Here is a 21,243-nt window from a genome sequence, read left to right on the forward strand (position 1 = left end):
TCCCTTTGTGCATATTAAATATTCCCTCTTACAGAAGAGAAGAGTTAAGTAGGATTAGAGGATGACAATATTACCCACTTGTTAGGGTAGTTATCAGGATTGAGTTATCATATGCAAGAGTCGTTCTGTTGGTTCCTGGCGTAGGGGTGTATTCTGGGGCTCCTGGCATAGGAGCGTGCTTTGGGGCAGCTGTCATCTTATTTCTTTCACAGTTCCTTTACAGCTCCACCTCTGCTGTTAGACTTCTAAGCTGTGCTCTATTTATACGAGGGGGGTCTTCAAAAGTTTTATGTGGGTTATGAAACACTATGCACGGATTTCAAATCTTTTTGCACAGAATAAACTAGTCCTAATTCTATTTTCCACAGACTTTTTGAAGTCCCTGTGTATGTCCATCTTGTTTTTGCAAACCCAATTTTTCCTTCCTCTCTGTTTGCATTCATTTACTTTTTGTTCCTCCCTTACAAAGTCTTTATTTGTTTCCATTTAAGATCATAAGCATTTATCTTTAGACTGAAAAGGAAAATTCAAAACAATTTTCTTAAAATAAGGCCCCTGTTGGCAGTCTTTGTTGTTTAAAGAATCTAAAAGAATTAAAATGCTTTACTTAGGCCAGACAACAAAATGTGTCCTTGGACGGCAGGCAACAGCTTTAAGTAATTAATGTAACTACCAGTGAGAATAAAGTTGTGTTGAGTTTTTTTCTTGTAAGGGGATGGATGAACAGCAAAGGGGATTTGATTCATTTTGTTGAAGCTGAGTTTGGGCGGAATAAAGGACGTGTTTTAAATTTTTTTCTTTTTAATGTAACGCGTAAAATCCAGTTTTTAATTCAAAGAAAGAATTTGTCATCATGAAAATGAAGAGGAGTTGTAGAATTGTAAGGTCAAGATGTTGCTTGGTTAAAGTCTCCAGCCTTGATGAGATTTACATATACAGGAGGATACTTTAGAAAGTTTGTGTAAAAATGGAATTAGGAGTTGATTTTGGTGCAAAGTTTCTTGAAATTGTTCTCATTAACTTTTTAAAAAAATTGCCAGAGAGTAAATGAGTTCACCAGAGAAAGAGAGACAAAGAGAGAGAGAGAAAAAGCACCTCCCAGGGGGGTATGATCATTCCACACTCCCTTCCCTCTGTCTCTCTATCCTGTTTGGATTTTAGGTACACAGCACACATATCAAGCATGATTTTCAAGCCACTGGGGTCAAGATTCAAATTGTGCAGTGGGCCTTGTGCGATTAGGCTTCCTTAACCATTAGGCTACAGGGCCTGCCTTTCCATGAACAGTTTGAATAGCTCCATCTACTCTCTGGAGCTTGAGATTTTTGTTGACTGTCACATTCACAGCTGCTGCTTCTGTGTTAATATTTGGGAAAACCAAAAGTCAAAATAAAAGCAAACCTTCACAAGGGAAAAAGAAAGCAGGGCCATTGGAATTGGACAGTGCAAGTTGAGGCAGTTAACTCTTACTGCCAAGCACAGTGCAGTAGAACTTCTTGTGTGCCTTTGTAAGTATTTGGGGTAAGAGAGGGCACAGCCCAGACCAGTTATGCCAGTACCTGCTCTCCCACTAGCTTAAAGCTCAGCTGTCTGCTGATATGGGTGTGGGGAGAAGCTTTACCGTAGCATCTTTTTCTTTTTAGTTTGAGAAGTAGCCCTGCCTTCCTGAAGATATGTAGGGCAAGCACTAGGTTTCTTGACAGCCCCTTTAGACTGCCAGTTGGCCTAACTTTAGAGCCTTTTCCACTTATTTGTAAACTGGCTGGCTCTTCTGCAGTGCTTGGGCAGAGAGTTCCCCATGAGCCAGCCAGTCAATGTCTTGCACAGCTACTGAGAAGGTTGGAATTGGACCACTGAAATGTATCCAACTTCTGTACTTTTTAGCTAACCAAAGGCCAAAATCATATCACTTAACTCAAGAGGAGTACTGCTGACTTTTCTATTTTATAAGAAATCTGAATTGCATAATTAACCACCCTGGGTGCTTGTTATTTGTGAGTTAAATATAAGGAGGTGTCAGATTTCTACTACATGGATTTCTTTAAGGCGATAGAGACTGAATTGTTAAGTATGGCTTACCTGCCCTCAGAGCCCTGGACACATCAATGTCATATATTACTATAATCATTGTTTTGGTCATTATTTTATCACAATATCAAATAATTAGAGCAGGCTTGTAATTAAAAAAAAAATCTTTAATTTTTCTTAAGAGCTCCTGATATTAATTCTTGGGTCTTTCTCAAAGTACTGAAATTGCTCAAAATTTACATGGATGACTACCAATCATTACTTTCCAAATTAAAGCTATATAAAAAAGAATGGGGCTTTAAGTAGACTTTGCACTGTGAGAATATTGGTATTGACACCATTTATAATTCGGAGTACAGTCTGAAGACCAGATTCTACTGTTTGTCGCATGCTGGTTAATATGGCTGTAAAGAGGAGATGAATGTGGCTACTTTTCCAAGTCTATTACTCAGGAGGACTGTAAATTTGATTGGCTGTTACAATTCTAGCAGAATCATTCGATTTGAGAGCAATAGAAAGATAAGATATCCAATTACCCAAATGATTTGCAGGGTTAGCCAACGTTGTCATGGAGACACGAGTTGGAACAAATTAAATTTTAAGCAATAAAATAATCTTAAAGCCCGTCTGGGAACAAGAAAATTTGGCAGTGGCACTTACCTGAATTGAATCTTAGCTTGACACGATGTTGTTTGACATTGATATACTGTGGGGGCCTAAACTTCTATATGGCACAACATTATCTTAAAGAAGTAGCTTGGCCAAACCCATAGAGGGGACTTTTGGTATAAAGTCGAGGGATAGTAGCATTTATTCCATGACTTAAATGAGAATTAGGCTGTGGGTTCTCAAGAATACTTTTTGTATTTAAGGATCAAACTGCCTTAATAATGATTAAGCAGCTTTAATTGGACACTTGGAAAAAAAAAGGATTTATTTAGCAGCAGCACACAGTTTTTGGAACTGCTGCTCCCTTTTGTGTGTGTTAGCAGATGTAATAGAAATCGTGTGGATGTCTTTTGATGGGGGTGGAGGTGTAAGCATGCATAGATTTGCATATGTAAGTAAGGAGATTTTGGCACATGCCCCTGCACTGCAGATGAATCTACATATTAGTTAAAGTGTCTACTTTGCAGTACTGCGTGCAGACTGGAAAATTGGGTTCTCAACTTTAGCTGATGACCTAAAACCTGAGTAAGCATCGGTCTGAGGCTTAGAAGGTTATTTCTCCTTATTAATATATTGTTTAACTGGTTCCTGGCTTGTGCCATGGATTTGAAAACAGCCGAGTGGCTCAGAAGGAGGGAGGGCTTTTTATCCACATGTCTATTAGACAGATGGAGATGAAAATTGGTCTGAGGTCAAGCCATTTGCAGCGTTCTCACAGCCTTCGATTTTCCTCTCATCCTCACCACAGATCATCTCAAATGATTCAGTAATGACCAAAAGTGCAACATTGACCTTTATTCCCTGGTGGATTACTGTGTTTCACAGTCCAAATGGCAGGAAGTCTATTCTGTTCTTCCAGAGGAGCGCAGCATTATTGAGCCAGCCCAGCCCTGTGGGAACCACACAAGTGCAGAGCAGAGTAACAGAAGACAGGGGTTAAGTTTGGTTTCTGGTGCTCTGGGAAATGAGAATTGACATGTCCTGAAACCCACATAATTAATGGAAGAATATTGAGAATGTTTTCTAAAAACACACATGAGCACATAAATTGATTTATCTACTTGTAAAATAACTTGCGCTTTGTAGGAATGGTAACTTGTGGTGGTCCCTGGTTTATAAATTTTTCTTAGCTCCATTGCTCTTGGTTGCTCTTTTTTTCTATTTAATGTTTTTCTTTAGAGCATTACTTATTTTATTTATTATTATTTTAAAATTTGTTGTAAGGCACTTATATTCACCAGAGAAAGCAAGCTTCCAGATCTGGGACTTGAACCGCAGTCAGCCATCTGGGATTCCAGTGCCTTAACCACCATGCCACCTTTTGGCTCCTTTCTACTCTATCTTAGACAATATTGCATCACTGTAGCATTTTTAAATTATAACTTAACATAATTGGGTGTAAGGGAATTTTGGGCTTTTTCTTTTTGTAAAAAAGATTTTTGCTGCAGGCATATACACTGGCCGGAGAGGCAGAGAGAGACAGAAAGTAAGAAATCACCCCCCAGGGAGAATGACCACGCTGCATTCCCTTCTCCATTCTCCTCTTGGGATTTTCGGTACGTACACACATGCACCCGGTGAGAGTTTTAAGCCGCTGGGTCTGAAACTTGAACCATGGTTAACTACATGGGATTCCAGCAGTGTAACCATTATGCCATCCGCTAGTCCTGGGGCTTTTTCTCTGACATACTCTTAACTATGTATATTTTTGGTCAACCTCTGTAATTCTGTTCAGAAATCCTACAAAACACTCCATTCTCCAGAATAGGGTGACTGCTGTCTTGGTGGAATAGTGATTATTTTTCTCTTGATTGAATTTTCTGTGGATTGTGTTATGATGCAATGATCAGGTTTATTTTGGTGACGAAGTAATTTAATTTGTATTTAAAATGCTGTTCCTGTTTGCCACCACATGCATAGCTGAGTCAATAGTCAGAGATTCCATATGCCATTATGTTTATCAGTGAGGATCCTTTTATTTACCATCTTCTAAATACTTGAAAATAAGCTTCCCAAAGGTTACATTTTGAAAATTTTTGTATCTCAGATGTCATTTTAATCATGATATAAAATGCTTTTGAGAAAGTAAATATTTTTTTTTCCTTTTTTTGAGAGATTTTCTTTAAAAAAAATCATTTAATTTTATTTATTCATTCATTTTAATTTGAGAGGGGGGGAAGGAGAGAAAGTGAGAAAGCAAGCCACCAGGTCTGGGACTTGAACCATGGCTGGCCATGTGGGAGTGTCTAGCGACTTAACCACCAAACCACTTGCTGTTGGTCCCCTGGAGAGATTTTTCTTATAGGGTGCAGGTGATCGCCAAAGACAGAAAGCAAGAAATCACCCCTCAGAGGGGATGGCCATGCCTTAATCCCATTTGCATTCTTCTCTCGGGATTTTGGACACGTGTACACACACACACACACACACACATACACACACACACACACATGTGCGTGTCACTGTGAGTTTCATGAGTCCAGAACTTGAACCGCAGCCAGCCATGTGGGAGTCCAGCAATGTAACCATTACACTGTCTGCTTGTCCCAGTAAATGTTTTCTTAACTTTTGACTTAGCTGTTCATAAAGTTCTTTTTCTGCTTTACTACTTTTGGTCTCCGCTGCCCCCGACCCCGGCCCCCCAGTGCAGCAGTGTGCTGTTCCTAAGGCAGATTTTGGGACCATTTTTTCCCCTTCCCTGTTCCAAATTTTTCTGGCTACTGGTTTCAAATCTCTTTTGGCTACTAGCAGGTAATTTCTGGGCTTTGCAGGTTTCTTGATATATGATGGCCAATGAAAAGAATTCAGGTTCCAATTGGGAAGGTCAGGAATGATGTCACCCTTCCTAAAGGAACACCTCTTGCCAATAGCTCAGTCTGCAGGGAGTGGGAGTATGGCTCAGGGCTTGGGTTTCCCACCTGAGATTCCAGCACTGTGTGTTTCAGGCTCCTTCCTGGTGTGGCTTTGCCCTGGAGCTATCCCATTAAGTACATATATCAAACTTCAGCCTTTCTGCTACCTTGCCTCTTGGCCTTGAGACCTAGGTCTTTGCATAGAGTAGAGTAGCTGCTTTGCTAAGAAGTTGCTTGGAGATGGCGGGACGGAGGGCAGCAGGTTCCTTAGTGATTAAAGCACTGGACTCCCACATGGCCAGTCGAGGTTCGAGTCCCAGACCAGGTGGCTTGAAAGTCATGCTGGATATACATATGTTCATGTGTGCCTAAAATCTCAGGAGTAGAATGGAGGAGCAGGAACATGACATGGCCATCACCCCTGCAGAGGTGATTTCTTTCTTTCCCTTTGTCTTTCTCCAACAAGCACATGTACTCTGTGTACTCTATGGCAAAAACTTAGCCCCCCCCAAAAAAAAAGAAAAAAAAGAAAAGAAACAGTTGCTTGCAAAGAAAAGAGGTTCTCCTTCATGTGTGTGGGCCCTTCAATTGAAGCAGGATGTTAAAATTTGGGAACCACTGGCCCATGGTCACCTTGTACTATAAGGTCCTCTCTTACCATCTGGGTTGGCTAAGTAGTCAGTGTGTCAGGGAATCATTTACACCAAACAGCTTGATCTGTGATCTCCAAATATGGTAGGGGGAGGGACCAATAGAAATGCTAAGGTGAAGAATAAACCAGCACTCCATGGGTGTGCCTTCGGCATCTGCTCAGTTACCATGGAAGACGGGGAGAATAGGCAGTGATTATAGATAGACTGCTGGAGGTCACCATCAACCCACCACAAGTTATACAGGCCTAAATCGTAGCTATAATTAATAGGAAGTGTTTTGGGAAGGTCCTGGGTTCATGTCCTGGGGCCTCCTTGTACATGGTGGGTGTGTGCATACCAGTGAAGTAGGCTGGCTGAGGTTGGGAGTGGACAGGGATGCCTATCTCTGTTGTTACGGAAAAAAATGTAAATGTTCTGAATTGTACTGCAAGGAAAGCAATGTTACAGAGTTTGAGAAAAAGCCCCATAAATCTGATTTTCACAGGTAACCTGATTTTTGCATATTCCCATGCAGTTTTTTGTCTTTACATAAGCATATTTTAGTTTCACAACTGTAATTTTAACCTTCACCCAATGATGATGATGTCTGTTCCTCCCACTAATCGCACTATTGTGCATTATCTAATTTCTCACGAGCTCCCTAATGACTAAGATCTGTGAAGAAGGTTAAAGGTGTAGGCTTGCCTGGGATGTGCTCAAGGGAGAGGCTTGCTGTCTTTCCATCAGAGAACAATAGGTGATGACTGCTTGGTGGTGTTTGCTATTCACCCTGCAGAGCTTGTCTTGAAAACCTTCTGTGGAGCTACCCCGTGCATTCCCCTTTAAGGCCACCAAAAGCTGTCTTCTTTCCATTCTGGGACAAGTCAATACGATTTCCTGTGAACAGGCCCTTTCTGAACCCCATAACAAGGGTTTCTGAATAATAGAAATGTGCTATTTAGGAACTGAAACAGCTGCGATGCTTTTGTTAAAGATGCATCTTTACCAAAATGACAAATTAAAGCCCAAATGCTCTGCTTGGCAACAGTTGGGTCAAAACATTTAAGTCATTAATTAGAAGGAACTGAAGGGGGAAAATTTTACACAAATACACAGCATTGCAGGCCCAACTTCATCTTGGAAAATGCAACTGAATTCTTTAAAAAAAAAAAAAAAGAGGGCAGCCCTCAAGTGGGGCCTAGCAAGCTTGTCATTTGCAAATAAATCAAAAGACCATCATTGCAGGAAGGAGAACCAATGAATAGAGTTGCTTTGTCATTCTTTGATGGGCCCCACACTCAAGCCTGCTATTAAAAATGAATGCATTCAAGAGGCTCTGCATTAAGAACATAAACAATTAAGGGCACTTGAGTTGCTCTGCTGAGAGCTGCCTCAAAGATAGGAGAGCTTTCTCCGGAGATGCAGGCCCCTGCAATCTGCCTCGCAAGGAGCCAGAGAATAGGCGCAATTAGTGTTGCTATCTCTGCCCGGGCAGCCCTCACCACAATTTTTCCCCCTGTTCTTTCTTTTACCCCTCCTTGTTTTCAGAGAAGCTGCAAGTGTGAAGGATGAGCGGTGAAAGGTCAGATAGAGTCTGGGCCCAGTTGGAAAGGACTCAGATTTAGAACGCTGTAGGAGCTTGCCAAATGAGGGGGAGATGGAAGGAACATAGACGTTATTATCTGCCAGTAATTGGTGACTTATGTTCTGATTAGTTGAGCCACTAAAGGGTTTCTGTCATCTGGTACTCTTTGTTTTGTTTTAATCATAGGCTTTAAGAAGGGGCGAGATTACATTGCCATGGGTGGAATAATTTAAATGAAGATTATTTGAGGTTTTCCACAGGAGGCAAACATGTTCTTACACCCCCAGTTTGCGTTCTTGCCTCTGTCTTTTTTTTTTTTTTTTTTTTTTTCCAAAATGGCTAGATGGCAGCTTTTCTGTTGTGGCAAGGCTTTGGAGGGAGGCAGGTCTGACCTCTCTGTTAGTTTATTCTGACCTTAGGCAAGTTATTTTAACCTTTTAGGCCATTCTCACAGGGCACTTGGTGTCCATATGAAGATTAGAGTAGTTGTCAGAGGGCTTAGCAGGTGCCAAGCAGCAACTGTAGCTGCTGTTGTATGTGATTAATAGGTGCAATGGTTCTCTAAGTGTGGCCTCTAGTCCAACAGCCTCCAGTTCACCTGGGGTCACCTGGGTTTACCCAGGTGCAGCTTCTCAGGCTCTGAAGCTCTTGGAGATGTGTTTGAGCCACATGATTTAACAAGCTCTCCCAGTGTTCTTAGCGCACAGTCAAGTTTGAGAACCACTGGATAGCCTCATTAATGTTTATAACCCCAATCTAAAGATACCCCATGTATTTTTTTAATTAGATTTCCCCCAAATTTGATGAATCACTTTATCATTGTAATTACATTTTAAACAGCTACTCGGATGCATTAGAATTCAAGAGAAAACCCACCTTTTCATGAGTGTATTAGTGAAGCTAGGCGCTGTAAGTCTGTGGGTGGCAGGTACACGGAGGTGACCTCTCAGCCAAGGGCCCTGTCCTCTCCTTTGAAGCAGGGAGTATTGAGGATTATTTGCAATGTTTTGTGTGTGTCATTTTTGGCCCTCAATTTTTTTTATATATGTACAATGAATTTTCTTTTGGTATATCAGATGTCATCTTCAGGAACTAGAGATATTCTGTGGTTTTGTCCTATGGTGGGCCAGATTGTTGGACCTTAACATTTGTTATTTTGAAAGGAGGGATTTCTTTCTTCTTTCTTTTCTCCTTTGTTAAAGTTCATTTCTGCCATGAGAGACAGAAAGATAGCCATCCCCAAGAGGGTCTTCATGCTACAACCCTCCTGTAGTCTCAGCCAGTCTGGATTATGGGCATGTGTGCCTGCCTGGTATGCACAGGGAGGTCCTAGGACATGAACCCAGGGCTTTCTCTTACGGGTTCAATTGTATTAGCACCGACTGATAAATAATTTCTCTTTTGCTTGTGAAGAAGAATACTAAAGCAGAGTTTGATTGCAATTTGTTTGTGTGTATTTGCAATTTATAATTGATGTCTCTTATAAAATGCCCGTTCTGCCATGTGGAGGGCGTCTGCCAGAGCAGCAAGGGTTCAGTGACCCTGTCAGGTTCCGTCTCAAGCCACTTTTTTTTTTAAGATTTTTGACATAGGGTGGGTGTGTTCGCCAGAGAGCGAAAAAGTGAGAAATCACCCCCAGGGGGATGACCACACCATAGTCTTCTCCTCCTCCAGTCTTTTCTGTGGATTTTGGGCATACCCACACATCCTCCCAGAGTGATTTTTCAGCTGCCTGATCTGGGATTCAAGACGCAGTCGGCCATGTGAGAGGTCAGTGCCTTCACCGTGCCACCTGCCGGCCCTTTGGGCCACTTCTTTTGGTACCATTGTTGGCTGAGGGTTGACATGAGCTTGGCCTGGTGCCGCAGCAGTCCTGTTGGAGCTACCTGTCCTTTCAGCTGTATTGCTTTCCTAACAAGACTGATTATCAGTTCTGCTTTTAATCTTTAGTATGTCCCAATTTGCCACTTCTGCTTTCTAGACAGTGTTACAAGGTTACTGGAGGGAGGCAAAAGTCACCAATAACTGCCATTCTAGGATAATGATGGTTTTTATTTGGGGTATTAACTCACAGTGGGGGGGGGTATGTGCTTGTACTTTAACATAAACCTCATCTTTGTTCATCTCCTTCTGCTGCACCTAGTGAGTGAGTTGGCCACCTTATTGTACATACGACGTTAATGGTTCCTGACCGTGCTTGTGGGTTGGTATGGTATGTTTAACCATTCTCCTAGTATTAGGCAACTCACTTATCAGGAGGGCAAATGTTAAGATGTTTTCAAAATGTTAAGTTTTTTTCCAAAACTCTGAGTACGGCTGTGATGTGTTGAACTGCTCTTGTAGCTTTACCTGGATTTTTCTCTTTTCCTTTGAATCTAGTGCTGCAGTGAACAGCTTCATGCATGGAATGCTTTTCATTTGAACTATTTCCTTAGGATAAATTCTTAGCTGTGGGAAGCCTTACCAAAGGGGTTGAATAATTTCATGCTCTTGAAACACATTGCCCAGTTGCTTTCCAAGACGACCATACCAATTTAGTCTATCACCAGTAGTGTATGGTTGTTTAAGTTTCCCTGAGGTCTCATCATCATTGGATTTTATTCTTTTTTTAAAGTACCTTAATAGGTTCTGAATGACCCACCTGCTTACAACAAAATTTACATCTTATTCGGTGTTTATGAGATTGATCATTTTTTCTATATTTAAGGTTGTCATTTCACAGACTCAGAAACTTGTAGTCGGAAAAGATTTAGAGATCATTTGTGTATTTCCTTTTGTGTGCCTTATTTTCATGTTCTTGCCCGTTTATCTGTTGCCAGACACTTCTTACCAACACTCCACTGTGTTTTTTTTTTTTTTTTTTCTTGGCTTCCCGCTTGGTTCAAAGAAACCAAAAGATCAGTTTGCCAGCCCTCAGCATAAGCACTATTTTTTATGATCCATCAATTTGCAATTTAATGCTGGTGGAGTTTCCCCTCCCTAAGCTGACTTTGGGCAGGATGCCATTGGATTGCTTTGAGGCCCATGGGCAATTACTCTTAAGCAGTCCTCACCCTGTTTTGAGCTTCCAACAACTCTCATTATGCATCGCTTTATGTGTAGTGGGGAAGTGTGAGGGTTTTGAGGAGTGGGCTCTTTTCAGTCTTGTAATTAGACAAGGTGTAAAGATTCTGAAAAGGTGGCCAGCTGAGCTTTTAGGGATCATAAAATCCTGAAACTCTTACATTCAGATGCCTAGAAGAATGTATCTTCAGTTTAAAGTTTAATTCATTGTTGGTCTTTGAGATGTTGGGCCATATATATTTTTTAGCTCCATTAAAATACGCATGTACAGGGATCTTGGCAATGATGCAGTGGTAATGCAACTGGACCCTATGAGAAAGGTCCTGGGTTAGTGGTCTGGGACCTTCCTGAGCATAACCTGTGCACACATGTACGCCTGTGGTCTGGCCTGGCTGAGACTAGTGGTGAATCATGGCGTAAAAGCCTGTTGGGAGTCTCTCTCTCTCTCTCTCTCTCGCAGTGTATATGTCTCTCTGTCTCATAGAAGATATAAATTAAAAAATAAAAGTGCTGCAGAGGATCTTGAAGGGTCTAGAGAGGAATGTGTTTACTGATGTTATGGGGGAAAGGCAGCTTCTGAGTGGATTTGAGGTAGGTTTTGAAGGACTGGGAAGATCTAAGTTTTTCAGTACTTTGGGATAGTATATCTGTAGCTTAGGTATTGTTGATGAAATGCTGAAGTAGATTAGTGATGTTCCTGTTACTCACATAAGACACCTAAGACCCAGGATTGAACTGTCTTAGAACTCCTTGTGCTCCTCCAAAGTTTTGGATGATGAAGGCCAGTTCTATTACTGCATGCACATCAGTGAAGCAAGAGTAAAAGATTGTTCTAGACAGGTCATTTGGAATGCCACTCCTTGCTGCCTAGGGGTTGGTGACCATGAAGTAAGGCTTAATGGGGACCTTCACCTAGCTGCTTAGTTTTCTGGGGTGGGGGGTGGGGGGATGGGTATCTTAGTTTGTTATTGTATTGCAAACAGAAATACCTAAGACTAAGTGGATTTATAAAAGTAGAACTAGGGGAAAAGCCCAGACACCTTACAGAGTGTCAGAAAGCAGAACTATTAGCAGAACAAAGCATGGTCTGTTTTCATATGGCCATCTCTGGTCTCATTCATTCTGCTTAAAAATCCTACCAGTACTCGGTCATGGAAGCCCCACCCTGGGACACTAAGAAGGAATTATTTTTTCTCTCAACACTCTTACAATATAATTAACACAATCAAGTTCCAACACACAAGTTTCTGGGGGAGCATCCAGTCATTGCTCACTAAGACCGAATTCCAAAATGTGAAACCATTATCTAGACTGTAGCAGAGGATTTCATGTAGTTTGATTTGGGGATAGCCCTTGAATGCTGATTTACTGTTGCTTTATACAGTGTCAGTAACACAGGGAAAGTTACTTATAAACATGACTTAGTTGTTGCTTTATACAGTGTCAGTAACACATGCACAGGGAAAGTTACTTATAAACATGACTTAGCAGGTGCCAAATACATCTTCAACTTTGGACAGGAAAATGATTTCTAGGTGGAAAATCCAGTCAGCCCAACTTTTTTTTTTCCAATGGAGTTGTCTAGCTTTTGGAAGAGGCAGTAGGCAATCTGAAAAGGTTACAGAGCTCTCCTCATACTGGCTTAAGCAGGGTTGAAAATCCAGGTTAACCTGCTTGCAAACACTATAACCAGGAATAGAAGCATAAGTAGAAAACACTATCTTGTCAGTGTGTGCTACATTAAGAATCTTACCAAAATATACTCTTCGCTTTGAAATAAGAGGTAGTCTTAAGATTCATTGTCAGTTTTTATGGTGCTATGTGCACCCAGCAGAGAGAGACAGATGGAGAGAACACTCCCCACTAGGGTGTGGTCACACCCCCATCCCTTCTCTTTTATTTCTTAGTCCTTTTGAGATTTTTGGGCATGCACATAAGCATGCCCAGTGTCTTTTTTCAAGCTGTTGGGGCCAGAATTTGAATCTTACAGTTGGCTATGTGGGATCCAGCTCCCTTAACCACCAGACCGCGGGGTTGGCCAACTATCCAGACTGTTTTAAGGAAGGGGGAAAACATTTATGGAATTCTGCTAGGGAGATGGAGTTGTTTTAGAACTCACAGAACTCTCTGCATTGTTGCGCTGGTGGAGGTAGGTTCTCATTATTTTGTGCAGGTGCGGGAGCTCAGAGGATTTCTGTGCCTTGTCCAGGGAAAGTCATCTTGTAAATGCAAGAGAACAAGACTTCAGCTGAGGTTTTCAGGCTCAAAAATCAAGCTCACTTCCCAGAATAGTGTAAGAATAGGATTTAGAGACCTGGCAGAGGGAGGAGATGGCTTGGATAAGATCTGCCCCTGTTGAACTTACTTCCAGTTCTTCTCCTGACAACCTGTTTTGAATTCCTAGGACGTGTGGTGTAGCTTTTTATGTTTTTTTTTCCATTGGTTTGAGCTTTAATATCCAACTTTCTTCTTCCTGTTTCAGTGTCACTTAATGTAACCCATCTTATATTTATATTGTCTTTGCTTTCATCTTCATTTGTTTTTTGATAACTTTAATATTATTAAAGGTTTACAAGTTCTTTCATACTGGGTCTTAACTGTACTCTAACCATGTTAATTTTTATCTCGAAGCCATTCTATGTAATAACACAGTTATTATTAATTAAAGGGCATCTTCTCTTTTTAAACCAAGATAAATTCCAGCTAGATCAAGTAATTAAGTCTAAAATGTGCAACCATAGCAGCACCAGAAGAAAATTAAGAACAGCTCTTATAATTTGGTGTGTTCTAATCCTTATTCAAAGGCCAGGAACATAGGAGGAAAATTCTTTAATTTGAGCACATAAAAACTTAGTTACCAGCTGGTGGGATGGCAGGTAATACTATGCTTCATAATGCCAAGCCCCCCTGGGAAGGTCTTGGGTTTGGATTCTGAAGTCTCCTTGTGCACGCTAGTTGCCCATGATTTGGACTGGATGGGGGTGGGTCACAGCATGACGACCCTGTTGGGGGCCCCTTCTTCATAGAAGAAAGAAAGGAACTTAACAATATTGAAGTGCTATATAGCAGAAGTCTATATTAATAAGCAAGATTGAAAGACAAGTGGCAAGCTGGGCAAATCATGATAAAGGGTTTATATTTGTCTTAATGTAAAGAACTACTACAAAGAGAAAACTAGTTAACTGCTGATGGGAAAATAGAGAAAGGAGAAATACTATGGACTAATAAATATATGAAAGGATGTGTAATTTCAGGAATAATCCAAGTAGCACAAATAAAAATAAGGTCATTTTTTTAACGTATTAGATGGGAAAAGATTTTTCAAAAGGTCAACAGAACCTAATATTGACACTGGGTGGGAGAAGCGCCCTCATAAACTGGCAGTAATGTGAATTGGTACAGCTTTCTATGCTGGGCCATTTGGCAGCATGCTTTACAGTTGAAAATATGCACACACTTTGACCCAGCAATTTCACTTGTGGAGATTTCTCTTAGAGTGTGGAAGGGTTGTTTGACATCGAGTTCATGATTGTAGAAAATTAAGCAAATAACAAATATCCGTTGTTATCAGGAGTGCTTAAACATCAGCATGCTTACGTAATGAAATATGTTGATGGCAATGCCACAGTCTCTTCTCGTCCATGCTCTTCTCAGAATTTTGGGCACACATACACATGTGCCTGGTACGATTTTCAAGTTGCGAGGTCCTGGACTTGAATCATTACATGTGGCTACCTTAACATCTGTGCCACCTCCTGGCCCAATGACATACTTTTAAATATCTGTGATAATTGACTGGGAGAATGTCTATGACACATTTTTGAATGGAAAACAAATTACAGAAAGGCCATATATGTAATGGGACCTTTGGCATTAAAGCATTTTTTCTTACTATAGGTTTCTGCACATAGGCATCTTCAAATGAAGTTCATGGAAAATGTGCAGTACAGAAAAACTGCATGGTTTAAAGATAATTTTTTTGCTCCAAAATTTGTCTGTTTTTTCATGAACTTTTTGAAGCCTCCACTCATACAGCAAGACCTTGAAATGCTGGTTCACAATCACCGAAATGTTACTCAGGCTTTGTCCCGGGTGATGGACTCAGGGTTACTTTATGTGCCTTTTATATTTATCTATGTCTGTACACATATTCTTGCTTGTGTGTTTGTTCAAAGTAGCATGTATCATTTTAAAAACTGCAATACCTTGGGGCCAGCAGATGGCATAGTGTTTAGTTCTTTGGATTCCCTCATGGTTGACCATGGTTTGAGTCTTGGACCCATTGGCTTAAAACTCAGCGTGGGCTTGCAAGCATGCATGCTTAAAATCCTGGGAGAATGGAGGAGAAGTGATTGGATTGCAGTGTGGCCATCCCACTGCTGGGTGCTTTCTGTTTTTCCCTCTTACTGCCTCTCTGGCAGATGCCCCAAGGCAAAAATCTCTTATAAAACAAAAACAAAACTAGAATACTTTAAGAGTGAATTTCAGAAAGGGAAAAGCCCAGAATGCTCTTGGAATCTATGCAGGTAGGGAGTTGGGAGCAAGGGCCTAAGAGTCTACAAAGGGCCCTATTCCTTGATGTGCACCCAAATACAAGAGTGCAGAACCCTGTCATAAAGCAGAGGGGGAAGCCTGCCATGCTTTCTAGGAGAGCCAGGACCTTAGCTAGTGTGAGTGGGTGGCTGTGATCAAATGAACCTGGTGGGGCTGACCTCCTTCTGTTTGTTCACCTGGTACAGCTGCCCCGTTTGGCATGTATCTGTTTGCCCCACTGCCTAAAGCAAGGTCATGGGTCTGCTCTAGAGAGCAGTCATTTCTGCTTTGAGGACATTTCTTCCTGGCATGGTAGTAATCCATCTCATTGGTGGTCAGGGAGAATTGGGCTGGTTGGCCTAAATCTAGTCCCATAAAGCCCACTGGAATCATCTTAGAGGACAAAGGGTGGCCCTTTTTAATGTATTGGGATATTGGTAAAGTCATGACTTATTTTTATTCCTATTTCTATGCAAAAATGTGTCATGACATTTCTGATAACCCAATACTTGCTATGAAGTTTCTGGGGTTTCTACTTTTTAAAATTCTATTTTCTGTATTTCGGCATGGACAGTATACTCTACAATTTTCTTCTCTTTGTGATCTCTTTCATTGCCTAATTCAGTAATATAGGTGGCGTTTAGTGAGCTTTGACAGAAAAAATGATGAAATAAATAAGGTCAACCCTGGGATTCTTCAGAGGTGACTTTCTTTTTTTTAAAGGAGGAGAAACTGGTTCTTCTGAGTTTAGAGGAAAGCAGAGCTGCTTTGCATTGCTGTAGGGTGTTGGAAGTGGGCAGGTCTTCTTCTCCAAGGCTGGAAGCAGAGTACTTTTCTCTTCCCTCTCTGGACAGTTTGTTTGTTAAAGGAGAGGGACTGCTGTGGGTATGAAGCTGAGCAGGGACTTTGCCTGCTTTCTTTAGAACAGCTTGTGCCACAGACACTCTGGGAGACACTCAGGGCACATTTTATTCATGTTACATTCACCCAAACTTGGAGTCCTGGCTGTGAGGTCTTTGCATTTGATGTTGAGTTGTGGTGAAACTTGGACATTGCAGCTTGACCATTTCTTTAGATCTCAGTTCTGTTTTTGGCCGTCTTCTCTTGGTTTGTTTAAATGCTGTTAGGGATGACTAATAACATTAAAACTGTGTCTCAGGGAGCCAGCAGATGGCATAGCTATTACGTTGCTGGACTCCCACATGGTCAGTCGTTGTTCGAATCTGGACCTGGTGGCTTGAAAGTCATGCCGTGTGTGTGTGTGTGTGTGTGTGTGTGTGTGTGTATGTGTGTGTGCCCAAGGAGAATGGAGAAGGGACTGTGGCGTGGCTATCCTATCCCCTCTGGGGGGGGTGACTTCTCATCAACCCCCCATGAGTGCACATGCCCTAAGACAAAAACCTCCACACACACAAAAAAATCAGTACTGTGTCAGTTGTTTGGGCCAAGAATGAAGGATGTCAGTGAGCCTGTCTCATCTGTTCTCTCACCTTCCGCCTTGTCTTTGTCCAGTGCTGTTGCTACAGTGGCTTTTGATGCCAGTTTGAATGAACTTGCTCTAACAAGATCTGTGTGCCATGGTTTTCGATCATCACCGAAAACATGTACTAAAGGGCTGGCAGTGACTAGATTAAATGATCATATGGCTCGAACCACAGGTTTTCTCACTCAGTCTAGTCATCATCTCTTATCCAGTGACCAGTGAAGCATGCATTTGTGTCTTATTTTACAGGTAAGGTTAGTACCGACTGTTTATCTCGAGATACATACTAATAATACAACCCGAGGAAACAATTTTATGCCTTCTCGAGTGAGGTGGAAGAGGACTAAAGTGTTGAGGTATAATGTTTCACCTTTCTGAACTGATTGTCAAGTATTCTAAACATTTGTATGGCTTTGTCTTTATAGACTGAAATCGCCAAGAGATTGAATACGATTTGTGCACAAGTCATCCCCTTTCTGTCTCAGGAAGTAAGTAAAACTGTTCAGCTGTTAAAGTGCAATTATGTTGCTTCTCTGTTTGCAAATTAGCTAGTTTTAAGATGTTAATTTTATCACAAGGAACAAGTGTGAAGAACATCTGTTACAGCTGAAGTGTGTAAACCCCCTGCTATTCTAGCTAACACATCTGAGGGCACGCTGTAGCAGTGGTGAAAATAGCTCAACCCCAAATTAATTTTTTTTTTCTTGTAGAAACCTGTAAAATGACTATCAAACATCAAGTTTTTGTTTTCTTTGAGTAGTAGTAGTTTGGTAGCTGCTCATGAGTCTGGCGTCCTTTGTATCTTTTAAGTAGAGAGTGTTTCTTATATTGACTTAAAAATAATTCCATCAGAATTGCCTTTACCATGGAAGCGGACGTTTCTTTAGTACTTTTGTGTATTAACTCAGTTAACTTAATATGCTGTCCGTGAGGCCAGCAGATGGCATAGTTAAGGCTCTGGACTCCAACGTGGCTGATCACGGTTCAAGTCTCGAACCTGGTGGTCTGTTTTCTCATCCCCCACCTCCTGGTCTCTCTTTGGTAAATTAAAATAATAATAAACTAGTTAAGTAAATAAATAATTCTTTTTAAAAATGCTGTTCTTTGAAGGAGTGGATGATAATAGTCATAAAGATAAAATTCACATTCCCATTGTGTCAACTTTTCCTGAGTTACAAGTGTGTATAGGGGTCTTGAAAAAGTACATAGAAAAATATGAAAAAACTGTGCACGGGTATCAGGGTTATTTTGCACTAAAGTAAACTCACACTTTAATTTCATGAACTTTGTTTTGTTTTGAATTTTATTTATTTTTATTTTGCCAGAGGGTACCTGTTCTTGCTAGAGAGAGGGAGGAAGTACTCCCCAATAGGGCTTGGTTACTCTGTAATTTTTTATTTTCCATCTACCTTGTCAAATTTGGGGTATGCACACACACATACCAGCATGTATTTCAAGCAACCAGGGCCAGTCCTCAGGAACTTTTGTTTGTTTGGTTGGTTGGCTGGTTGGTGTGTTTTTTTTTTGCCAACGGTACATAGGCTCATCAGAGAAAGGCAGTGAGAGAAAAAGTGAGAAATCCTCCCGGGGAGTGGCCATCTGCAATGCCTTCTCTGTTCTTCTGGGATTTGGGGCATGCACGCACACACGCCCCGCATGATTTTCAAGCCACCAGGTTTAGGACTGAAATCATGGCCGGCCGTGTGGGAGACCATTGATTTAACCACCAAGCCACCTTACTGGTGGAATTTTTGAAATCCTCAGGAACTTTTTGAGATCCCTAATATGAGCCATTTATTTAGTTACAAAATCATGGAGATTTAACCTTCATATTTAGCTAGGGAAGATCTTCATATCTTTGAACTTGACCCAAGACGATTATATTTTAGTTTTGCTTTGAAACTTTACCTCCTTTTGGGTATAAGCTACTGAATGCCGCAGTGTGTTTTAAGTGTGTCCAGGACAAATATATCTTGAGGCAGGGTGAAAAGCTTATTGGGTGGGGAGCTGGGATCTGAGGAGTCTGTTCTAGTTGGCACCTACTGCCCTGTGCTAGTCACCACCTCTGCTGTTGAAGCAGTCTCTTTCAGCATAACATTGTATGGTGTTACAGGTTAGGTTTGTTGGCCTTTTGAATCTAGCTTGTTAGAATTTAGAGATCCTGGTCTCTGCTAGTATAGTCCTATGCCTCCCAAAGCCAACTCATGGCTTTGTTTATATTTGTGGGTAGTGTTGGGAGGCATGCCGGGTGAGTTTCCATCCTCTGGCTAAAAAGAGAGGAATTCCCCAGAATTTCCCAAAACTACTCGTGGGACTGTTTCTATCTGTTGATCAGACAAATGATCAGATTTCATGTTTAGATTTTGAGTATTTGAAGAAGTGCACTTCCGTGCACCACTTCTGCCCAAATGCATCATCATAAAGCCTTTTGTGAACCAGAGGGCTCTTCGATTTATTTCCTAAGGCCTCAAGTCCCCATTCTCTATGTCCTTTCTGGCTCTCTACCATTCCAAGCCATAATTTACCATCAGAAGTTGGGTGGTAAATGGTGTTTAGAAGCAAAGAAAAGCATCCTTCTCAGTTTTTCATTTCCTCTGTTCTATGAAATTACATGTGGTTGTCTTTGTAAACCCTTGTACTTTAGCTTGCGTTGCATGTGTCTTCTGTCGATAGACTGTCCAGCAATGTTCTTAGCTGTTGCTAACACTTTTTCTTCTCCTTGTTTTCAAAGCATCAACAACAGGTGGCTCAGGCTGTCGAACGTGCCAAGCAGGTGACCATGGCAGAGTTGAATGCCATCATCGGGGTACGTGGCCTACCAGGTCTACCTCCTACAGTGTGTATAACCAGCTTTCATTTCTTACTAATTTGTTGGTTTAATATATCTATATATATAGCCTTGTATAGCTTAACATTGACCTATTTGATATGGGTGGGAGGAAAGAGTTTTAAGATATAACTGAGGTGTATATAGGAAGAGAGCTTAGCATAAGGAAGATAATAGGAGAAACTTTGTAGCAGGGCAAGGAAAATAAATCTGCTTTTAAATGGGAAAATGAATATAGTTTATCCTGTGATATTTAAACTACCCTTGCTCCATTAGTCAAGGAAAAAGCTTTAGGTTAGTGTTTTAAATGCTTTCTTTCCTTCCGTCTTCCAGCCTTAGATCACAGTGAGGTCAAGACAGAGCTCTGAATCGCCATTTCATTTTGCCATCTTTCCTTCTGCCTTTTGCTTTCTAGGGTATTTGAAACGACATAGCTGTTTGCTCTTTCTCTTTCTTGTGCCTATTCCATGAATTTGTAAGTGGCATGCCAATGAAAAGACTGTTCTCTTGCCATGGGAGAAGTGTTCATTGTCCGCCCTGGTGCTCTCTAGCCTTTCACCAGGTCTCTGCACTCCTCTGAGTTCAGTCAGTGTGCCTTGCTGGCCACTGGCTGTCAATCACAAGTCATTTGCTCTGCATTAAGGAACCCAGTGAACCGTGTGGTCCATCCCCTGCATGAGTTCATTCTCCCCCACCCACTGCAGGCCCTGGGTCGGTTCTCATGTGTTCTGCCCTTTCCAGACTAAGCGAAAGAAATAGTTGAAACAAGGGACAGTCCTTTCTGATTTTATTCATATGTGAGTGCCTTGAGCGGATTCAAATCACTCATTTATCAATTTATGTTAATTGCTTGTGAGAAGATGCCCTGCTGGTCTTTATAGTTCCCTCAGACACTTTGTAATGATAATTAGACATGCTGCTGTACGGATTAAGAGTGCCATAGTCCAATGACGCCACAGACAATGGAACCAGTTAATCCATCAGGGCTTAAAATTACATCCCAACTGGAGATGGAGAAAAAACATAAGAGCCAAGGAGGATTAAAGAATGAGCCTCAGCTTGAAAACTCTCCTTTCATCAGTTTCTCAATTGCAGATCTGCAGTTGGGTTGCCTGTGGTAAGCTATTGGCAGTCAATTAGGTGAAATAAACTGGGAGGGTGACCTTCATTTCCTTTTAATAGCTTTTTCCTCCCTGAAATGGGGAGCTTCAGTGGATTTTCAGCTTAAATTTTATTCAAGCTGCTTTATTACACTTGACAGCTTAGCTCTGCATAAACAATTCTTCCTCCCCTTCCCCCCCCCAGATCCAGGCTCTGCCTTGCTCCCCCTTCCGTATCACATTTTTGACTGTTACTTAGTGGGCTCTCTAATCACATTCAGCAAAAAACACAATTACATCTGCATTTGTCTGCTGCCTTCTGTACCCTTTTCTTGTGTAATGAATTGCTTTATTTCAGAGATCAAATCAAATATTCACTGGTACTTTTGCATGTACCGTGTTTGATTAGCAAAGACTAATAGTGAATTGTACTTGTAGCTCGAGCACAGAATTTTTTAACCCAAATGAATG

General features: G+C 41.2%; 1 protein-coding gene across 9 annotated transcripts in view; it reads left to right on the top strand.

The window, feature by feature from the left end:
• The window catches only part of TLE1 (TLE family member 1, transcriptional corepressor), a 133,398-nt gene that overhangs the window by 18,247 nt on the left and 93,908 nt on the right, over positions 1–21,243 (top strand). For 4 of the 9 annotated variants that reach the window (XM_006145473.2, XM_006145475.2, XM_006145474.2 and 1 more), the window contains 2 exons: positions 17,271–17,333; positions 19,577–19,681. The exons of 1 other annotated variant lie outside the window; for it this stretch is intronic. In XM_006145473.2, the coding sequence (XP_006145535.1) occupies positions 17,271–17,333; positions 19,577–19,681 (168 nt within the window). The remainder of the gene's footprint in view (positions 1–17,270; positions 17,334–19,576; positions 19,682–21,243) is intronic. 4 more of the 9 variants (XM_006145476.2, XM_006145479.2, XM_006145477.2 and 1 more) reach the window with 1 other exon arrangement.

Source organism: Tupaia chinensis, unplaced genomic scaffold (genome assembly GCF_000334495.1).
Source record: "Tupaia chinensis unplaced genomic scaffold, TupChi_1.0 Scaffold000147_1, whole genome shotgun sequence".
NCBI classification, from domain to species: domain Eukaryota; kingdom Metazoa; phylum Chordata; class Mammalia; order Scandentia; family Tupaiidae; genus Tupaia; species Tupaia belangeri.